The 21,701-nt window shown below is 42.5% G+C and overlaps 1 protein-coding gene across 6 annotated transcripts in view; it reads right to left on the bottom strand.

Annotated features, from left to right (window-relative positions):
• The window catches only part of CDK6 (cyclin dependent kinase 6), a 260,499-nt gene continuing 238,798 nt past the window's right edge, over nt 1-21,701 (bottom strand). For 5 of the 6 annotated variants that reach the window (XM_027540176.1, XM_027540178.1, XM_027540179.1 and 2 more), the window contains exons 6-7: nt 21,492-21,542; nt 19,525-21,381 (exon numbers count right to left, since the gene is read on the bottom strand). In XM_027540176.1, the coding sequence (XP_027395977.1) occupies nt 20,949-21,381; nt 21,492-21,542 (484 nt within the window). In that variant the 3' untranslated portion in view covers nt 19,525-20,948. Of the gene's footprint in view, nt 10,271-16,420; nt 16,557-19,524; nt 21,382-21,491; nt 21,543-21,701 lie in introns of those variants that run through there. The other variant, XM_027540181.1, reaches the window with a different exon arrangement.

The raw sequence follows: 21,701 nt of genomic DNA, 5'->3' as shown, positions 1-21,701 counted from the left end.
GCAGGTCAAAATTGCTGTTTTTATTATTTTTATTTGCTACCAAGAGTTTTATTGTAAGAAATACAAAAGATATGACAAATATACAAACTATTGTCTCTTTTTGCCTCAATTCAGCTTGTGCATAAGTGAAAACAATGAACTGGACAATGACATTTCAACACCAATTCTTAAAAAACAATGAATTCCATTACCTGACAATAAATACCTAAATTTGCATTCTAGCACCCAGTAAGACATCCAGTTTCCAAAGGATTCTTGATCTGTAACCCTCTGAATTTTCCGACACATTCCATCGCTTCAGTCACCACTGGTAGTTCCTCTCCAAACAAGTCTTAAGAGTAAGAGCTAAGAGACCTACCTTTGCCCTCAGCAACCCGGGTCATCATGCACCACTTACTTGAGCTCATTTGGAACAGATTGCTAGCAACGGGGGTATTTAATGTAAGTTTTGGTGGTCCTTGGATTCCATATCTCACATGACACAAATACCTACTTTTCTATTTTCCTCTTCCGGAAGGAAGAGTCTAGTTAAACTGCCCTATATTTTCATCTAGCTAAAAGGAAGGAAGCAAAATCACTCAGCTCAGGGCACTAGGAGGAGGGTAATTTTACAGATTGGCTTTCTCTTTTTTTTCCTTTTCTTTCTTTTCTGTTTTTTTTTTTTTTTTTTGCCTCAGGAGGGCTTTCTACGAGGTTGGCCTATAGAGTGAGACGGCTCTTTCCATTCTCCTGTCTACACCCGAGGTCATTTCTCTTTGAGGACTAAGTGACCTGGGTATGTAGGCAGGCCCCTGCTTTTGGAGAGGTGCGCTGCACCCACACCTGGGGAGAGCACAGGGCTTGTGGACCCTGTGAGGAAGGCCACCCCGGTGAGCCTGCCTGACCAGTGTGGGAACTCTCCATCTTGTGGATAGAGAGAAGAGTGGAAGTCATATCTACCACAAAGCCACCTGCCAACATTCGTGTAAAACTGTGTCCCCAGCAGTGAGTTTCTGCACTGCTTCTCTGACCTGCTGAACCCAAAGCACCGAAACAGAGCATTCTGTAGCAACATGAGCAAACGGAATGAGAGTTGTTTTGCACCTTTAAGGAACATGCACCCTTATACGTCTGTACCTGATACTAAAATAGCAGAATGAGTTTCAAGTATGAAGAAATACAGTGAAAGGACAGCCTGTAGATGGACAGAAAACAGCAGCCTGGAATGTGCTTTATATTCTTGGGTTAGTTTTTCTATTTGCACCACAGCAGAAACGGAATGCTCTGTAGAATGACTGGGTTTAAAAATCAAGATCCATACGAAGAGGCTAGAAGGCATTTGTGATTGGTGTCCTGACTGTTCTCTGTGTTCAGCACCGGGAACTTTCTCTTGAGAACTATGGCCATAGGGATGGTGGCCAAGCCTGAACAGGCATACCTAGGATGCTTAAAACATCTCTCGTCACGTCCCTGACCCCAAAGTACAGCAGAGGAGGATGAGGGGCAGCAGATGGATAGGTCAGGAAGGGGGCAGGGAGCACTTCCCAGGGAGCGAGGAAAGGATACAAAAGCTGGTGGAGCCTCTGTTCTCCTGGGCTGGCGCACACAGCCTCAGTTAGTATCTGACATGCGCATGTGCAATCCCCACATCTCCAGAACCGTGATTTCAAACACAGAAACCAACAAGTCAGAAGCCCTAATTAAGATTTTCTTCTACTTTAAAAACATCTTCTATTTTAAAAATAAGTAAAAAAAAAAAAAAAAAAAAGCAAACAATAACTCCCTGGCTGCAACAGCCTTGCTGAAATCTAAAAGAAACTTTTAACTAGGCCCTATAGGAGTGCAGAAACACCAATACATTTTAAGGTGAAAACGTGCTTTTTTTTTTTTTTTTAACACATCTCAGAAATGATAAGCCTATAAAATCCTCTAGTCCTACTCTGCACTCTATGGGAACCGACATTGTGCTTTTCTTAACACATACTGCTCTTCTATACAAAACACTTGCCTTGTAACCCTCAGGTCAAAACTTAAAATAGCAGACATGCAACACGCTTTTGATGTGTTAGAGACTGTTGGTGGTTAAGATCCCATTGTTGACAATGTACCCGCAGCCCTTCTTTGCTTCAGTGACCAGACTGCAGTGCTTCTCTACAAAACCACCTTGCTTGAAGCACACAACCTTGGACTTCTCCCATCTGGCACGTTCTGGAAGCCTCATGGCACAGGTTGGCAGTTCTGCTTCTACAGAAAACTCACACACTGGTCTCCTTTCAACAGGGCTACCTGTTCCCCCTACTGTACCCAACACCTACGAGGGCACAGATCTAGTTGGGGGGGGGGGAGGTGCTTCTTCTCTCTGCCAGCTAAGTGGAAGCGCCAACCAGGCATCTGTCTCTACCTGCCATCTATTATGATGACCACTTGGCACAGTTTCTAACTGAAGGCCTTATTTGATGCTTTGCTATCTGCAGTTTTAATTTTTGCTGTATTTCACACCATAATATATGCATACTTGACAAGAGAACAACTACAAAGTCCTTTGCTTTAATTCCTTTACACACTTATAAAACACCTAGACACAAAAAATACTATCTCTATAGACTTAAATTCTACTAATCATGTTAAAATGCATGCAGCTTACTTGGGGGCTTAGTCTTAATTTTAATTTTCTTAGTTCCATCAAGACCATGATAATGAGCATTAAATGCAAATCCTAATGCAGTCTGCCTTCTGTTGCACTTTCACAGGCCTAGTGTGACTGAAATAAATAATATACATGAACAATAATAGAAATAATTTATGCAAATGTAGAACAACTTGGAATAAAAATTTCCCACCGTGTTAAGTGCTGATCCTAGGAGTAGCTGATGCTATTCATTCCATGTGCTAACTAACAGACTTATCACTGGTCATAGAAAAATAAAATGAATACAAAGTAAGTTAAGGAATTAAAATATTCCCGTATACATTTCTTGCAAACACAGGACCAAAATGGCAAGATATACAATATACTTGGTGGGGGCAGAGGGTTCAAGGTATGTATTACTGCTGGGATCTATTTTCCTTATCCAGAGACTTCAAGGTCAAATTCAGAGTTGCTGGTGATCACACAAATATTGCTAGTTAATACATATTATTGCATTTAATAAAACTTAAGATTAGAAACTTTCAAGTAAGGGTATGAAGGGTCTCTTCAGGACTGTAACCTAAGCACTTCAATGGGTTTGGCTAGAAACCACAGAGTTAGAAATGATATAACTTGTGGCTTTACGCTTGCTGATTAGTGCTACAATCATAGTTCTTTACAGCATTATGCAGTTATGTGTCCCCTTTAAGAAAAACTACATTTGACAACCCAAACTCCTTAAATAGGGAAGGGGTTGTTTGACAAAACAATTCACATCAAAGGTTCCTCCAAACAGAAGAGTCTCCTTCCTACATAACATAATTTGCTCACATACCTTTATTTACCTGACAAAGAAAAAGGAGAAAGAAAAAGTTTGAAACTAAAGAGTTAGGAGCTTTTGCCAACCGAGGATGAAGCAGAAAATAAGTTTTCCAAACAAAACTTTTCCAGGCTTATCTTTTGCCATCATATATGTAGAATGATAGAAAATAAAAAAATAAAAAAATCTTTCCTGTAATTATACATCTTCTTTTAGGAAGGAAAAAAAAAAAAAAAAAGCAGAGCTTAGAGCTTGAGAGATGCCTGGTAGATAGCTTGATAGAGTAGCATCTCTTTATACCCGAACTTTCGGAGAATTGTGTTGTACTTATTTATGCACAGAAGACATCGTTTGCCTCTAGGGACATTTTACTTCCTAAGACTGCAGAACAGATGCCTCTGAGACAGCAGCAGGGCACACGGACCTCGGACAGTATCCTGCCGGGTCTGTACATCAACATCAGGTACGAATAGGTGAGCGGTGGGCGGGTCTCGGTCAGCCCCGCCCACTGACACTCTACGGCCAAAGGGGCGGGGCGACGGTGCAGCGCACGGGAAGGCTTTTTCGGTGGGAGGGAGGTTTTGAACAGAAGTAAATAGGGTTCGGACTGGCCCAAATGATAACAGACTGGAGGTTTGAATTCGGCCTTCCACTGAGGGACTTAAACTGGAATCTTCTTCAATGGGATTTTAAGAAGATGGACAGGCCGAAGATTTGACAGCACCTAATGAGTGTGGTATTTTGATTCAGTATAAATTACTGAGACTAGCCAGCTGGCTGCTCCGGAGAAAAGTGAAGCAGGGACTATGGAGTTTCTGCCACTCAGAAGGAACTAACGGCCTTCCGCTGGGTTCTGCTAAGGGAAGGCTGGAAAAATAATGTAATTTCCTTCCTTCTAAATTTCAGTGACACTACAGAAGAAAATGACTTCTCAAATTGACTAAAATCATCAGGTGGATAATGGTGTCTGAGCAGATCTGTGAGTTAAAACAAAAGTCTATGAAAACATATATTTTTATAACATGAAGTTGCCAAGGCACTTCACAAACGGAGACATCACTTAATGTAGATATACTCCTAAGTTATTAGCTCTTAGGCTTAAAGAAAATGTTTAAAAATTAGAATATCTTGTGAATTTACACTTGTGACTATACAAATTTGCAGGTCTTTTAGTATTTTAGGGCTCTGTTTCAGCATAGCAGATCTTTGAAAAAATAATTTGGTCTATTTAGTAGCTGATGTGTCACTTAAACAGTGTCTTCATCTGATTTTTTTAGTTAGGGTTTTTAAATTGGATGGTGTAATGGCCACCAGGGCAATGGGAAAGCAGCTGACATGGGATATACATATTGTGCCTGACGCCTCTGGAGGAGTCTTACACTCCTAACAACACTATCCTATTCACAGATGAGTGTTGCCTGTTGAGTAATAAGCCTGTCCAACTTTCTAATTTCTGGACGTGGAAATGTGAGGTAATGAGTTACCTCAAAAAATGTTTCATGAACAAATGAACAACTAGGCTTTCATCATACACTTAAATAATCAAAATGGGTGTCTTATGCATCCTCAAGAACAATGTACTTGCAGACAACTGTTCAGAACTTAGCTGACAGTTAAAATATCTAAGTTATAGAACATTGTGAGGACTATGAATCATCCTGAAAAACAAGTGCTAGGCAAAAGTTAAACATATGCAGAAAAATAAAGTTAGAGGCGTCACTCAGATTCCATACCCCCCTTCAAAGTGCCACCTTGTGGAATATACTAGAATAAAACAAGAAAGGCCATCCCTTAGGACAATGTGAATTTAAAAACAGACATGTGAAAGAAAAATCACTTCCCTTTCCTAACATTTTGACTTCAAATTGCTGTGCTAGTATTTAACTAGATAGTTGGAAACAAAACTGTGTTTATTTTCAGTAGAGTCTTGTTATATTCTCAAAGGCCAGAGCACCAGTTATTAAGAAAACATAAAATATATTGATGGATGTCCATCCTTTTATCTCAATTAACTCTCAGGGAATGCTAAGAAATAGAACACATTTAAAAAGCTGGCTTGCACTTCATTTAAAAAACAAAAACAACTGAGGAAAACACTTGAAAAATCAGACCCCTCCTCTTTCTCCATTTTTTGTTGTTAACAAAGGTCAAAAGATGGATAAGGCCAAAGGAATATTTTTGGTTTATTTTCTGAAAAAGGACAAACTAGAAATGCTTGAGATATAGGTGTGTAATAAAACCAGGTTGAAAATTACATTGAGAAAAAAGTGGAAATACTATCTGCTTATGCCTTTGAGGGAGACACCACTGCCAGTTATCTGGGGACTTGCTTGGCAGGTTTATGGGAGCCTGAAGTTTTTCCACTGTAGGGAAGGAACATGTAATTATCTTCCTCATCATGTGTCTGTATGTACTGAACGCACATGATAAACGGTTTAGGTTTCACAAGTTTTCAAAAATCTTGGTGGCATAGGAAACACGTACCTTTACAAAATTTATTGTTTTTAACAACGAACATTTTCAGGCTTGCACAAGAGTAGCTTCACGTGGCTGCTTCTTCCCATGAAATGTGGAAGGAATAGGGGTGGTTTAGCTTGCTTAGCTCAACCTTTGAAATGATAACTGTTTGGAATGGCTTTTCCATAATATTTGTTTTTGACCATATCACGTTCATAGCCGCCAGGTGACTTTAAATAAAATACACATAACTTTGAAACTATCCTTCTTTGAATACCTTCATTTTCTCCAGAATTTCCTCTAGCCACTGCCTAGTATCTTCTGGTTTTTAAAAAATTTAGAAATAATCGCATCTTTATTTTTATAAACACACTATTTTATGTCTTTAAGCATTCTTTTGAATTCTATCATATCTGGAATATATAATATTCAATTATTTCCGTTCCAAGAAATTGCACTAACACAATTAAGTAACTACAGTGGCTTATTAACTTTCAACATTATTCTTTCCTACACCTACCTATGCAACATTGGCCTGTTTTTGGAAAATGAGACACTCTCATGTGCTTATCATAAAAATTATAGTAAAGTCACTTAAAAAGAGAAGCAATTCTTTAGAGAAGAATTTTGGTATGTTTATGATATTAGGAAGCATACATGATTTAATTTCTATTAAGGAATAAGAATTGTCATTACTGACTTTTATAGGTACCCCTGTTTAAGAGAAGTAGCCATAGTTAGTTAAAAACTCAATTTAAATCCACTATTTAAGACTCAAAAGTTTGGTCATATTTAAGTTTTTTTCTCACCAGGATGGATAGTATCACATTCTAGAGTCATATCATAAATTTCTCCATTAAAAGATCTGTGCTTTATTTAAGATAGTAACATCCCATGCATTCTGAAATTTTCATTTTTACTCAAAATGAAGAGGCTGAGAATCAGGTGAATATTTTGAACTATTTTTAGTATAAGTCACCTGAGGCTAAGTGAAAAGTCAGTCATTCAAAATGTGTGTTTCCTGAAAGAAAAGCATGAGAACACAGGGGGCTAAAATGGCCTGGAGCTTCCTTCCAAAACAGGTTCTCCGCTCCTTGAGTTCCCATCCACTTCAAAGGGGGAGGCCAAGTGGGAGGCTCCAGTGCACTGGGTTCTGACAAGCTCTTGGGGATTGTGCTTTTAAGATTATAAGGGTACAGCCTTATTACCTTTGCCAGGTGAGAGCTTATGATGCTTAAATGGACTCTTTACATGTAGGTTGTTACAAGTCCACCCTGGCACAGCAGTTTCCCATGCGTGGGCCGCTAGATCGAAATACACAGAAACGATCGGGCAAATATTCTTGTCCCAATCCTAGTAAGAAATTCAAATGTGATTTCAAGTCTGTCATCCTGTTTCTTAGTGCTATAAGCGGCTTCAGTGTAACCCTGGAGCAATATGACCTTTTCAGCTAATCACTGCCTAGCTTTTGGCAAAGACGTCTGAAACCATATGTCACAGAAGAATAAGCCGCATTCAGTAAGCTTGTGTTCTGCTCTATGATTCAAAGTGCCCTAATGGCAAAGGTGCATGTGTGGGATCTGTGTCTCAGAAGTGGTGAGCCGGATGTGAGAGACAGAAAACAAAAAAGTAATCACTCAAGTGCAACAGCCACCAGGATGGAGGAGCTGGGGACAGACTCTTTAACGAGTTCACAGAGGACGAAAAGCCCTCTCACTCTGCCTCTCACAGGGTAATTTGGCAAGTATCTAAATGTTCGTGCTTGAAGTTTTCTTGATAAACGCCACCAATAAATGAATCAGGAGCATATGTTGGAAATAAAAATTGAACTTTCTACGTGTTTAAAATGCTAAAGAATGCTGAAAAATTCCAGTTTAGAACAGCTGCATTTTTCTTGAGTGAATTTATGAAAAATTTTTGCAAAAGCCAAAACCCAAGTTATGTTCACTCTAACCATGGATACTCACTGAAAAACTCCTGATGGATCAGTGCAGTGTTTTAAAATTCAATTTCCAGGCCCCTGGTCTTTATTATTTTGACCCCCAAAGGAAAGGCAGAACTCATTTATCTGTGGTCTCCCCCACTTATCTGGAGGGACCACAAGTGCATTTGCCTCGAATGTTCTGGGTCCATTATATCTCAAGCATTTACAGTGATGACAAAACATAATTGATGCTGTCACAGGGAAGACTGGAAAAAGCATTCTTATGGCCCATCTCCTCATTCGTAGCTTGCTTTAGCAAAAATTTTCCTGCTTTTAAAGTTATTGAATTAGAACAATATTAAACAATACATATATATTAGAAAAGAATGGGTCCCGACCCAGAAATCTCTCAAAGAGAAAAGTCTCCTAATTTTTCTCTTGTTCAAGATAGTTGTATACAATATTAAGTAATGGAGAACTCGGAAAGGCCTGATTATGCATGAACAGCATATAGAACATTTCCTTCTGAGAGAAGCAACGTCCATTCTTTGAAGACCCTAATGCTAAACATGGCCTAACTGTTGCATACACGCAAAACATGAATTGGAAAGCCAAGGGAGCTAAAACTTACCAAAGGATACTTCATCTCTGTGTCTTCTGGTTACTAGAGCCAACTGAGCACTACCTATGCAGACGGCAGAGATGGCATGGGATATAAAGTACTGCAGAGAAAAATGGCAAGAGGAACGGTAAAGCTGTTCACAATGCCCAGGTCAGGCTGGCTCTGCAGGGAGCGGGGAATGTGCGTAGGGCACTAGAAGCAAGCACAGCCTGGTGGATGGAGAATAGGTAATTTTACAGAGTAAATACACATTCCTAAAAAATAGTTCAGGACGTTCCCTCAGATACTACACTGACAATATAGTCTATAACAGTGCAAAACACTAAGGAACACTTTAAAGCAATCTACATCTCAGTGGTGGAGAAGAACCAGTCTCCTGCTCACTGCCTAGGTAACAACAGTAAACGCCAGGAAGATTGCAGTAGGGGGAGAACACATGAGATTCTGTTAGGATCGTGGAATTGGAGCCAAAAGCCATCATCGGAATCAAACTACTGATGAAAGGTTCATTGAAGAAGAAAGGAGGAGATGCATGAGAACAGCCTGCGCGGTCGGTCATGAACTGTGTAAGGCTAGTGGAATACATTAGACACGCTGAGGGACAGATAAAGATGTACACTTTGCAAATCAGGCAGTGCACTGCAGGAGTACAGTGTAAAAGGTGGAGGAGAACTTCCATGGCATTCCTGCCTCTAGTCAGAGAACTATCCTCCCAACTCAAAAAGCAAACAGTTCCTGAAAATTCCTAAAATCAAAACCAAAACAAAGTAACAACAAAAACCAAAAAAAGAAATAAATTCCAAACCAGGAAATAAAGGCTTTCTCTACTTTTTTTTTTTGACAATTTTACCTTGCTGAGGTACACTCCCTAAATCTACAGCAAGCTTATAAGGGTATTCTTTAAAAGAAACAATCAAGCATACTATACAGGTTAAAATGACAAGGAGTAAATGCAGCTTTTTGAAGAGTAAATAGAACATGTGCTTTCAGAAACAGGTTTCTTAAAAGATACTAGAATTATTTTTTCTTTTTGTTGTGTGTATAAAACTTCACCTAGATGGTGAACCCTTTACTACTAGTGAATTGACTGCTTTTGACCAGAAAAGAAATGCTAAGGACACAGGCTCAATTTTCTAATTTGAGAAGCCCATTTTGGTGGATCTCCTTTAGTCAACAGACACCTGTTATTTAGCGGTCACTTTTGAGTCTTTAAAATTTAACTCTTCTTCTTGTTTACAGAAAGTAACACTTTTTAAGAGATCAAGAATCACACACGCGCGCGCATGCACACACACTCCCTCAGAAGTACCAGATCAGGCCCCAGCAGCTACAGAGAGATCACATGTACAATCTCACTCAGCTGTGCCCAGGTTGCTCACTTCACACTGGCAGCATTCAAGATCAGAAAAAAAATGAAACGGCAGCACAATGGGTCAGCAGCTTCTCTTCTGGAATTTTTCCAGGTTCTTGAAACAAACAGACAAACAAACAAACGAATGGACATAAAGCTGCAATCACTCTTGCATTGATTTCAAAACAGTAAACGAGGTGGTTTCCTCGGAGAAGCAGAGCCCATCCGGAAGACAGCAGCTAGAAGGTCTCCAGCCAGTGATCCTCAACAGCTCTGCAAGGCTTCCTCGGGGGACCCCTCAGCCACCAAGGAGGTTCTCCGGATGATCAGCTCAAGGCAGGTTAAGCGGTATTCATTTCCGAGCTGTTCTGGCTGGGCGGCAGGTGGGAATCCAGGTTTTCCTTGCGCCTCTCCAGATCGTGGAAGTATGGGTGAGACAGGGCACTGTATGCTGATATTCTTTTGGCTGGATTAAATGTCAAGCACTTCTGTGATGGAGAAAAAATAACAGTGACATAAAACTCGTCCATGTGCTTACATAGTTACGTATCTATTCACTGTCATGTATTACGAGGAGGGCTTGGCAACCCACTCCAGTATTCCTGACTGGAGAACCCCATGGACAGAGGAGTCTGGCAGGCTACAGGCCCCAGCGTCTCAGAGGGTCGGGCACAACTGAAGCAACCTAGCATGTATAATGAGAATGGATATCTACTTTCAGGGACACTAAATACGACGACGTAGAGAGCACTCATCTTACGTTGTTGTGGAGTTGATAAGTTGTGTCCGACTCTGCGACCCATGGACTGTAGCACACCAGGCTTCCCTGTCCTTCACTATCTCCTGGAGCTTGCTCAGATTCATGTCCATTGAGTCGGTGATGCTATCCAACCATTTCATCCTCTGCTGCCCTCTTCTCCTTTGCTTCAAAAGGCAACACCTTTGGGGTTGCTTGTGGACTGTTAGCTACCCAGATTTCTTTCCAACTCAATCATATTATTATTACAGCACGTGGTGGTGCTGGTGTAGTTGCTAAGTTCTGTGTGACTCTGTGTGACTGTAGCCCGCCAAGCTCCTCAGTCCATGGGATTTCCTGGGAAGGATACTGGAGTGGGTTGCCATTCCCTTCTCCAGGGGATCTTCTCAACCCAGGGATGGGGATCTTCCCGAACCAGGGATTGAACCCAGGTCTCCTGCTTGGCAGCCAGATTCTTTACCACTGAGCCACCTGGGAAGCCCTTATTACAGTATACATATAACCTAAGTTAGGGAAGTGATTTTTCTGATGCTAGCAAACTTGGTGCCATAGTCAGTCTTCACCCTGACTTTTCACTCTGCTCAAGTTTTATCCATGAGCGGGAAATGGAAAGGGGTTGCCTTGTTCAGGTGTAAGGCTAATTACTGAACACAGGGCCAGTGGAGGGGGCAACACGTAAGGGCTGAACCTAGACCCTGATTATCCCGATCCACTAGCAAGTCATGTACCCCACCCTAGGGCTGTGCTTTCCTTCTAATTCATGTCAAGGTGCCATAGGGGCTAGCAGTGGCCGTGCAGGGAGACCATTACATTCAATTCAAGTCACTAAACCCTATTTCAGGCTGCTGACCAAGTGCAGGTAGAAGGTGAAAGGAGGAAAGCAGCTATCTGTCTTCCTAAGCTGCTAGTACACAATCAATTAGTTATTAACATTCCTCTAATTTCAGTTCCATTTGCACTCCAACGCCAGGCAATCCTGTTCTTCAGATCCTCCTCCTCTCCTTCTAGCAACTCCTCCAGCATGCCCAGCAGGTGGTCAGCACTAACTAGCGATGAGTAACACCCCACCTGTCCACACCACCGCCCCAGGAGCTCCCAGGAGCAGAGAAGCTATGCCAGCTCCTCCATCCTTGTGGCAGTGTCCGCTGAAGTGGGCTGGGGTCTGAAATGCCTCTGAATTTCAGTCTTCCACGTCAGTGGTCCTCAACCTTTTTGGCACCAGGGACTGGTTTCGTGGAAGACAGTTTTTCCATGGACGGGGGTGGGGTGGGATGGTTTGGGGACAATTCAAGGGAATTACATTTATGGTGCACTTTATTTTTAATCTTGGAGAAGGAAATGGCAATCCACTCCAGCACTCTTGCCTGGAAAATCCCATGGATGGAGGAGCCTGATAGGCTACAGTCCATGGGGTCACAAAGAGTTGGACATGACTGAGTGACTTCAGTTTCACTTTATTTTTAATCTAATGCTACCATTGACCTGACAGCAGGTACTGGTCCGTGGCCCAGAGGCTGGGGACCCCTGCTGTATGTAATCTAGCTTTAACATCATCACAATTATGTAGACCTCTTCCATTTAATCTGAGCCCTTGAGTCTTTCACAGTCCTGATTGGATTAGCGACTCCTAAAACTCTGCTGAATACAACTGACCTAGAAAAGTACAAACAGAAAATTCTACACTTAACGTCAAGCGAATTTTTGGGTCCCCCAAAATCTTATTTATCCTGAGCTCCCTACCAGTCCATGGATGCCAACCTGTCTTCTGAAAATTAGGTCCAAACAACAAGCAGAGGAAGGAGCTTGTTCTACTGTCTCTAATAGCAATAAACATCTTGAGAAAAGCTTTACAAGGGCTGAATTCTCAAAGGACAGGAAAGCAGGGGCAAAATTCTTGAGCCGGAGTTCTCTCTTCCCAGAGTCCAAGAAGGAGAAAATTACGTAGTGGCACTAGAAAAGGAAGTTGCTAGTTTAATTCCCAGGACATAGGAAAGAAGGAAAAAAAAAGTTGTGGAAATATGTCCAAGATAGAGACATCCCTAGAGGATCATCTGGGAGGAAGCCCTGTTCCCACACGACACTGATGGCTTAGAGCTGGGAGCGTGGCAGAGAGGAGAAATCCTTAGCCTACAGCGGGGCCTGTGTGTGAGAATCTCAAGCTGGAGGTTGTAACACACTTTGTCCTACAGAAATATTGTTAGAAAAAGTGCTTGAGTCTTGTTATTGCTCTACTTCAACAGAGCAACTGGCTATTTTGAGAATTAATTTCAAACTCTTGCGTAATAGTGTTGTTTCTGCAAAAAAACATAATTTGCTTGCCAAATAATTGACTTAAAACGAGCTTTTGGAATTGCTACTTGACTACTACAGTGGATCTGGATCATTTTCCAACACAAATTTCCTTTCTTTCCTTCTCTGCCTCCATTGGGGGAGTGTTTGTTCTATTAAAGTTGGCCTTGGCCGTGTAATTTTCATCAGTGAATGGAACACGGACAGAAATAGCAGGGTACCTTTGCCAAGCCTACCTAGGCCGTTAGGGGCATTGTATGTTTCTGCTTGCCCTTCTGGGAGGACCCACCTTCCTCCTATGATGAGAAAAACACGCCCCAGGGAGCCAAAGTCCCTTTGGTCTGGGTCCCAGAATGCGACACGTGGGGAAGACCAGCACTTGACCCACTGGCTGAAGAAGAGTTGTTTCAGATGATTCACAGAGCTGTCTCTGCCAGTGTGCAGACCCACGAGCAAGAGACAAAGGCTGACTGCTGATTGCTAGTGAGATATTTATTTTGGTTGTTTGTTACGCAGCAGAAGCAGACGAATACAAGTATCAAAAGAAAAAAAAAAAAAAAAGTACTACCTCAGGCTCTGAAAGCAGTTAGATAGCAAGAACTCCAAAACTTCTTTTCTACAAGAGCATCATGTCTGGAGGACGTACCCAGCCTCCAAAGTTAATCACGATGAACGGGACAAAACTTGTAAAGATATATAGGTTTGGGTTGCTAAAAATAATTCTCCCCCTGAACTGTCTTGTTACTGCAGACTACTTTCCTTATAGATTTACATAAGAGTATTTACAAATGTTGATGTATATATCCATACACATATGACTGAAGCATTGTATAAAGTCGACTTCTTTTCAGATAGAAATGGAAAAGCGTTAAACTTTAACATGTTAATTGTCAACAATTTTCCTTTCCCTTGCCCTCCTCAGTAAAACATTTTCAATAGAGGAACAGTACTCTGAGGGTGGCAGGGGCCTCTCTCGTACTGAATGGGCTGCTTTCTCAGCTTTACAGTTCTGGCTCTGTCCCTCTAAGATGAAACGGTGAGGGCTTTTAGATAGTTCTGAGGTTTAAGGTATTGGACTGTCCTTTCCCTGAATATCTGTGCATATTATGCTTCACGCTTAACCCTCAACTGGTCACGATGTTACTGGCTCTGCTTTTTAAATTTTTAAAAATCTATTGCTGGCTGTGCTGGGTCTTTGCTGCCGCACGCGGGCGTTCTCCAGCTGCAGTGCACAGGCTTCTCATTGCGGTGACCTCTCCTGTTGTGCAGCATGGGCCCTAAGGCATGCAGGCTTCCGTAGTCGTGGCACACGGGCTTAGTTGCTCTGTGGCTTGAGGGATCTTTCCAGACTAGGGATCGAACCTGCGTCCCCCTGAATTGATGGCCGGATTCTTAACCACTGGACCACCAGGGGAGTCTGAGCTCTGCTTTTTATTCCTCTCCTCTGCTCTTCTAATCTCTGCTGCCACTCCTTATCTACCGACTTCCTTCTCTCTTTGGTAGGTTTCTTTGCTCCTTTTTCATCTCCTGCTACTTCTTCAGATTAGCACGTGTAGTCTGACTTTGAAAGCCACCACCGCTATCAGGGGACCTTGAATGAACACACGGGATTGTCTGTTATCTTTAAATTTTAAGTTCTTCTTGGTGATTCCTACTGATGTTGGGGCCAGGAAATCTTTGGGGCTGTCTTTGGATGTTCCAGTAGCTGAAACAGTGGGTTACTTTAAAGTTGTTCATCATTGTGACTCTCTACCCAGAACCCTCTACTAAGAGAAACATTTCATTCAAAGTTCCTGCTGAAAAGGAAAGCCTATGGTGGCTGTATTTTATATCAGGTAGTCCTCACCCTCTCCCAGCATAGCTGATTGGGCTAGGAGTGCAGCTTGGCCTTAGGTACCAACCCATACCATGGTTTGGCAGCAAAAGGGTGAGGTGTGCCAGCCAGATTCCTCTCTGTAAGAATCCGATGGAGGAAACAGAGGCAGGAAAATTGCTCGCAGAGGGACTGGAGAGGAAAGGATCCGTGAATTAGTGAGTTCTGGTAGTCAAGGGACCAGCTGATGTTCAGGGGAACAGACAGCAGGACTGAAAAGAAGCAACGAGGTGGAGTGAAGGGCAGGGAAAAGCAGAATTGGTAAGAGAAGGCGATGCACAGAACAGTGACATACTCTGGATGGCTCTCCATCTGCAGCCACCAGAAGCGATCCATCAAATCTCCTTTTCTTAAGGTAATGCAAATACATGCTTGGTTGCATTCTGGGTTAAAGAACGATTCCCCAAACAATAATTACGTAAGATTAGAATCACACCCCCCCTCCCCACCAAATGAGCTGTGAAATGTAAGAGAAATCAAGGAAGAAATTTCCTCGATAGCATGTAAACCACTGGGTATGTATGCGGTATACAGTGAGCCCTTGTCTAGGTGAATGTTCTCTCTAATTAACCTATCTCAAAGGATGCGGGCCAGGTCCTCAGTGAGTGTCTTACAAACAGCAGGGAGGGAATAGGGCAGTGGAGGGAACTTTTGCCTAACCATCAAATGAGCCACCATGAGGTGAAGATGGAGTTAGGGCTTTCACTGGGAAAAATCCATGGTTCTGCAAACGGGCCAGTCAATGGCTGTGTCCATAGAGAGCTGAAGCATAACATTTCTCCTCGGACTTATAGACTCTTAGGTCTGTATCTAAAATTTGTAATACGCTGACAGAATGGGAGCACTGGCTCCTCTGAGTCTAGGAGCACTTTCTTGGCTAGATATCAAAGGTTGTTCATTTGGCTGGTAAAGAATACACTCATTACTACTCATTGGGTTCCAGACAGCAGGAGTAGTCCAGGGGGTACATTGCCCTGGTCTCCAAGTACAGGGAATTATGTACAAAGCCAAGTACATGAGTTTGAGTCTCAAACAGGGCATAGACCTTTGTTTTTGGTGAGGTATTTTATATGGCAGGGCACGTTCAATACTTCTTAAATAAATCAGTAACTGGAAGGAGTCTTGCTATTTGGTTCCTTTGGAAAAACATCTTCCTAAAGATGTGCCTGTTTTAAGAAAAGACACATTTAGAATGCCAAACAAGCTGCTTAAAGTAGCAGGAAAGTGTAAACAAGGAAACATAATATTTACTTCTACTGAAGCATATGTTTAGACGAATCCAGAGGATTCTAAGGCTGCATTCAAAAGAACATTAAAAAATGGCAGAATGAAAGGGTGTGAATCAGACTCTTTCCCTTTCTATAGGACCTGAAGACACTGCAGAATCCAAAGTCACTAGCTGCCATGGGGGTGGAAATGAAAGCTGCAGAGAGATTTCAGCTCTGTCCTGTGAGGCTGCGGCATGTGAGGCTGAACTGATGCTGTGGCCAGCGCCCAGTGTGGACACAGGACTTCTCAATAGCAGTAACAATTCATTGCGTATCAATGCAATATCAACGTGTATCAATATCAATGCATTACCCATTATCATCAAAAGAGGGAAGTAACGTCATTAATCTAAAATGGGTAGGCAATGCATCACCAGCACACTAAAAATATTAGCTGACGAGTTCTATTCATGAGCGCAGAGAAGACCAGCTCTGCATCGTGTGAACTTACCAGAAGCAGGTCTTTGCCTTGTTCATCAATGTCTGTTACAAACTTCTCAATTGGTTGAGGGGATTTTGAGTGAAAAGCCAGCCTGGGTAGGGCAACATCTCTAGGCCAGTCCTCTTCTCCCGGGAGTCCAATTACGCTACAAAAGAACCACAGGTGAATGGAAGCATGAGCTACTGTGCTGAAGCGATTTTTCTACCAATTCCAGAAGGAGGTGAAGCCTAAGGGAGGGGCCCGGGGAACACAGAGCCCAGGAGTCCCCCACTTGTGTGACCGGCAGGGCTCTTCTCTGTGCTAGTGCAGTATGGTGACCCTGGGGGGAGGGCAATCTCACAGGAGAATTATAAAGGCCACTGGGGAGAGAGAGACGCAATCACTCTGGCAGCAGCTGTGAGATGTAAGAGATCACGCAGAAATGGAAACTTACCAATAAGCCCTGAAACACTGCCGGACCAGGATCTAAATACTCAAAGGAGACCCGCATGGACGCATCATGTTTTCCCTTATGCCCCAGACGGCTTTTTGTGTCCTGATCAAACACTCCTGTGTTGACACACTTTTAGGATGCTCATCTAACATGATGTGTTGACACGTAAACCTGGTTGCATTTTGGGTTAAAGAATGAGTCCCCAAACAGAAATTACATAGATTAGAGTCAGACCTCCCAAATGAGGCTAAAAGGTATGTTAGTTCTGTGTAACACAAACACTATTTTATCATTTAATATCAAATTTAACTTATTTATTACATATTACATATTTACATATTACAAATTTAACTTATTTACATATTTTATAGAATTACTTTTTGGTATTGCAAAGTGAGCAAACAATCCATTGTTTAAAAACCCTGTTATCTTCTGTCTCCTCTGAGACTCATCCTAGGATCAGAGATGCAGAGAAAGAACTGAGCAATGTAAAAGCAGCACAAGCTTTGGAAACAGGCAGAACTGGGTTCACATCCTGAACTTGCCTTATCGGTAGGTAAGAACAAATTATTTAACTTCTGTGAGTCTCAGTGAGTCTTTATTTATATGACAAGGGTAATAATCTGTGGTGTTAAGGATCAGCAATGATTTCTGTAAAATGCACAGCACAGTGCCTGGCCCACAGGATCTGTCAACATCAATATCAATGTACTGCGTATCAATGCATATCAATATCAATGCACTACCCATTAGTATCATAAGAGGGAAATAACATTATTAATCTAAAATGTGCAGGCAATGCGTCACCAACACACTGAAAATACCAACTGATGAGTTCTATGGGTGTGTGACTTAAGGTTCTTCAGAACTATTAGTAGGTCTGTGGCCTTATACAACTTATACATTATATAGATGTTCCTTACAACTTATATACAGGTAGTAAGTAGGGTTGAACAAGGAAATTCAGGGGAAGCAAGAACTTATATCTCATATAGACTCTGATTAATTCTGAACCCTGGTTGGTGCAGTGGTAAAGAATCTGCCTGCCAATGGCAGGAGACGCAAGAGATGCAATTCAATCCCTGGGTTGGGAAGATCCCCTGGAGAAAGAAATGGCAACCTGCTCCAGTATTCTTCCCTGGGAAATCTCATGGACAGAGGAGCCTGGTGGGCTATAGTCCACGGGGTCACAAAGAGTCGGATACAACTTAGCGACTAAACAACAACCACAAGAAAAATTAGAATTTAGTGGACAGAATATATGGCTATTGAAATACTGAGCAAACTTTCTGACTACAGTTAGAAATGGCGCTGCCCTGCATTATAGTCTTCTTGGCCAGTACTTGCTGGGCCTGAGAGGCCGGGGTGGTGGTGTGGTTGGGGAGTTCTCCTGAATGGGTCTCCAGGATGTAGGAACAGGTAGTGGTAAATTCCACAAGATTTCTGCAGGACTTTGTTCCCCTTCTCTTACCTTGACAGAGCCCAGGCCACAGGTCTCGCCTGGGAAGAGCAGACGCCTGCCACAGGGTGCCTGGTGAAAGTCACTGTTACCCCACCCGTGTCAGACATGCAGGGAGAGCCAGGTTACTGAGGCAGAGAGAGAGACTCACACAGTTACTGAAACAGATGAAGGGAAATGACAACTTGAGCAACAAACAAATTTAATAGCAAGATCCAGAATAAGAATAAAAAGAAGACAGCGAGAACGTTACCATTAATTATTTTTAAAAAATGTGTGTGTGTTTGGATAGAATGGGACAGGCAGAGGAAGAACAGAAGAATGTTTACTAAATGACTTTAAAACATTGCCTTTCTTTCATTTTTGGCTTTTTGGCCATTTTTATATCAATATTTTTGTGTACTGTTACCAGTTACCTAGAAATCAATTCTAACAACTCTTAGTACAAATTGAAAATCTTTTTTTATGTGCAGTTTTGAATATATTTATGTCGAGTTAAATCTGGCAATGTTGGCAGCTGAATGCCAAAAGTTCTCAGAAAAACAGTGTCCCTACATGTATATAAATAACTTTTAAAAGTGTTTTAAAATCTACCACCTCCTGAGACATATAGTTTAGATATATTATTATTTTCATTATATAGGCGGGGAAACTTAAGATGGGGAATAAAATGAATGGTTAAAGCCACACAGAGAAGAGTTCAGCCCAGAGGCTGGATAGAACTTACTCCAAATTCAGTATTTTATTTCCATTTTACTATGACTCTGCTCTTAAAAATGCTCTAGAATGTCACAGATTAAAAGCACTCAGTTTCACTTTCAAAGTACTTGCTGTCCTTTGAAAGTATAAATCTTCCTAAACACAGAAAGGTTTTCCCCCTTAAGAGAATGTGAATATGGCTTCCCTTTCAAATATATTCACTTTAATATCTATTATGAACTTTTATGGTCCATACATGAGTGTTGTGAAATTCTAAGAGGTCCATTCAAAAGGGCTTTCAGTATTTGGATCAAGCTGAATATAAGGCTTAAAAGTTGACATTTGTATTGGAAAGACTGACAGAGCAGGTTGTAACCTGCAAAAGTGAAAGTCACTCAGTTGGTCCCAACTCCTTGCGACCCCATGGACTATACAGCCCATGGAACTCTCCAGGCCAGAATACTGGAGTGAGGAGCCTTTCCCTTCTCCAGGGGATCTTTCCAACCCAGGGATCAAACCCAGGTCTCCCTCATTGCAGGTGGATCCTTTACCGGCTGAGCCACCAGGCAAGCCCACAAAACCTATAAATGGCATGAACGGCTGGGACAGAAATGACTTTTCAAGTGCTTCCAAGGGCCGCTAGGGTGCAGCACTGCCCTTTCTCTACGCCAAAGTGAAGAAAGCCTTCGGAGGAAACTGAACAGCATGACCCGACACAAGGCCAGAAGTCAAGAAGGAAAACCTAAAGGCACAAAACGTATCGCGCGTCACGGCTTCTTTTCTGCGGACAACCTAGATCTCAGGCCCTGGCCAGAAGTGGAACTGGCTTCCCTTGGAAGCAAGTCAAGTGTGTTTGTCAGAGGTTCCTTCTGGTCCATCTCATGGGCTTCAAGCACTCGGGGCACCAGCAGTAAGAAGGGCGCTGGAGGCAGGCAGAACACCCAAATGGGGTCAGCTAGGAAAAGCAGGTGAAGGACTTCGGTGTCTGGCAAGCTGGCTTCAGTCAAGAGTGTTCTTGCTTTTAACAAGAGGGTCACGGGTAGGCCTGACTCTCACGGTTCCCTCTTCACGATCACATGCACACAAAACATACTCAACAGGGACAGGCAAGAACAGATGGGAGTTCATCCCTGAATGACCGGAGAAGCGGACATCCAGAAGCAGAGTCACGTGCAAGTTTGGTCCTGAGCTGGTCCCTCCGACCCAGTGGACAGTAGCAGCGGCAGGAGCAGTCACTGTGGCACCTGTCCTAGACCTGGGAAGCCCCCAGACAGTAAAAGGTGCACATGTGTTTTTCAGGCCTGAAAGCCACTGGGTCTGACACTCAGCAGTGATGTTGGCGCTCACAGAAGCCTGCTGCAGCTGCTTCTAGTCGCCAAAAGAACAAACTCAGGTTCCCGTTTTATCCCAACTGTCTTCAGCAGCTATGCATGAGAAGACAATGTTAAAATATAATGTTTTTCTTTAGGGGGACTTTTCATCAGTTTTACAGCCTGAATATCATAATAATCATGGGGATTCCTATCAAATGGTACAGACCAATGTACCATTTTTGGCTCTAGAACTCCCATTTCTTTTCTTGCCACTCCAATCCTGATGGAGCTTGGCAAAGGATGCCCTATTGCATGCTCTGTGAGAAGAAAAGCCTCTTCTTCACATTCTGGACACACAGAAGCATCCACAGCCTCACATGCACAAACACGCAAACACTTCACGCACTCTGAAAATCTTCAAGGAGCTACGTCACAGACGACTGGAACCAAGGAATTCGAGCACAAGGAAGGACCTCTAAGTCACTTCTCAGGCGAAGAACAAAAAGATGAAGCAACTAATGATGAATTACAGGAAGAGCTGGCATTCTTACAAGCGCTTATTATGTGACACGGGGCACCAGGTGAGTCCTCTACACAGTGTTCGGAGTGACCTTCTCAAGGCTGCATAGCTCTTTAGCCACAGACAGAGGGATGGAACCTAGGATTCTCATTTCCTTTTTCAGTGTTCCAAAGAGAAGTCAATTGAGTAGCAGACCATCCTTTGCCCAGGAACACAAAACCAAACAATGCAAAGCCAACCTGGCTGATTACAGGATGTTCAACGGGGACATGAAGCCCAGTGAATAAGGATGGGTTACCAGGCCACTGAGCACCCCGCCCTCTGATGGTGGAAGCATCTGAAAAGACCCCAAGCAGACAACACAACAGAACTAAAGAACGGGAGCTCAGCCAAGCAAAGGGGAGCTGCCAAAGGAGCCACACGAGCAACACACAGGCTTCCAGGGCAGAGCAGTCAGGCCACACGTCGTGACGGGCTCTGCACGAAACGGCACGTCTACCACATCCCCACTCACCACACAAATAGTAACACTGTCTGCAGCAGCAGCTTGGGGTAGGAGAGACAAGAGATAAACGTGTTATATGAACGTCAGAGGAAGGTCAACGTAAATGTTCTAATGCTACAGACACGGATGTAAAATCACAGGTACTACTTACTCCAAGATTTTTCCTAGTTGGTCGACATCTGAACTTCCACGAAAAAGCGGCCTGAAAGAAAGACACACATTAAACAAGGAAATTTCTCCAGTTACATTTCAGTCCAGTTTGTCCTGATGATTATTTAACAGAAATCAACATATTCTTTGGGTGGGGAATAAGTAACCTTTCGTAAATGAAGGTTTTTCTTGCATTCTCCTTACGGTAAGG

Source organism: Bos indicus x Bos taurus, chromosome 4, assembly GCF_003369695.1.
Source record: "Bos indicus x Bos taurus breed Angus x Brahman F1 hybrid chromosome 4, Bos_hybrid_MaternalHap_v2.0, whole genome shotgun sequence".
Taxonomy (NCBI): Eukaryota; Metazoa; Chordata; class Mammalia; order Artiodactyla; family Bovidae; genus Bos; species Bos indicus x Bos taurus.
The sequence above is the reverse complement of the archived record's forward strand: the minus strand, read 5'-3'. Positions and strand labels throughout refer to the sequence as shown.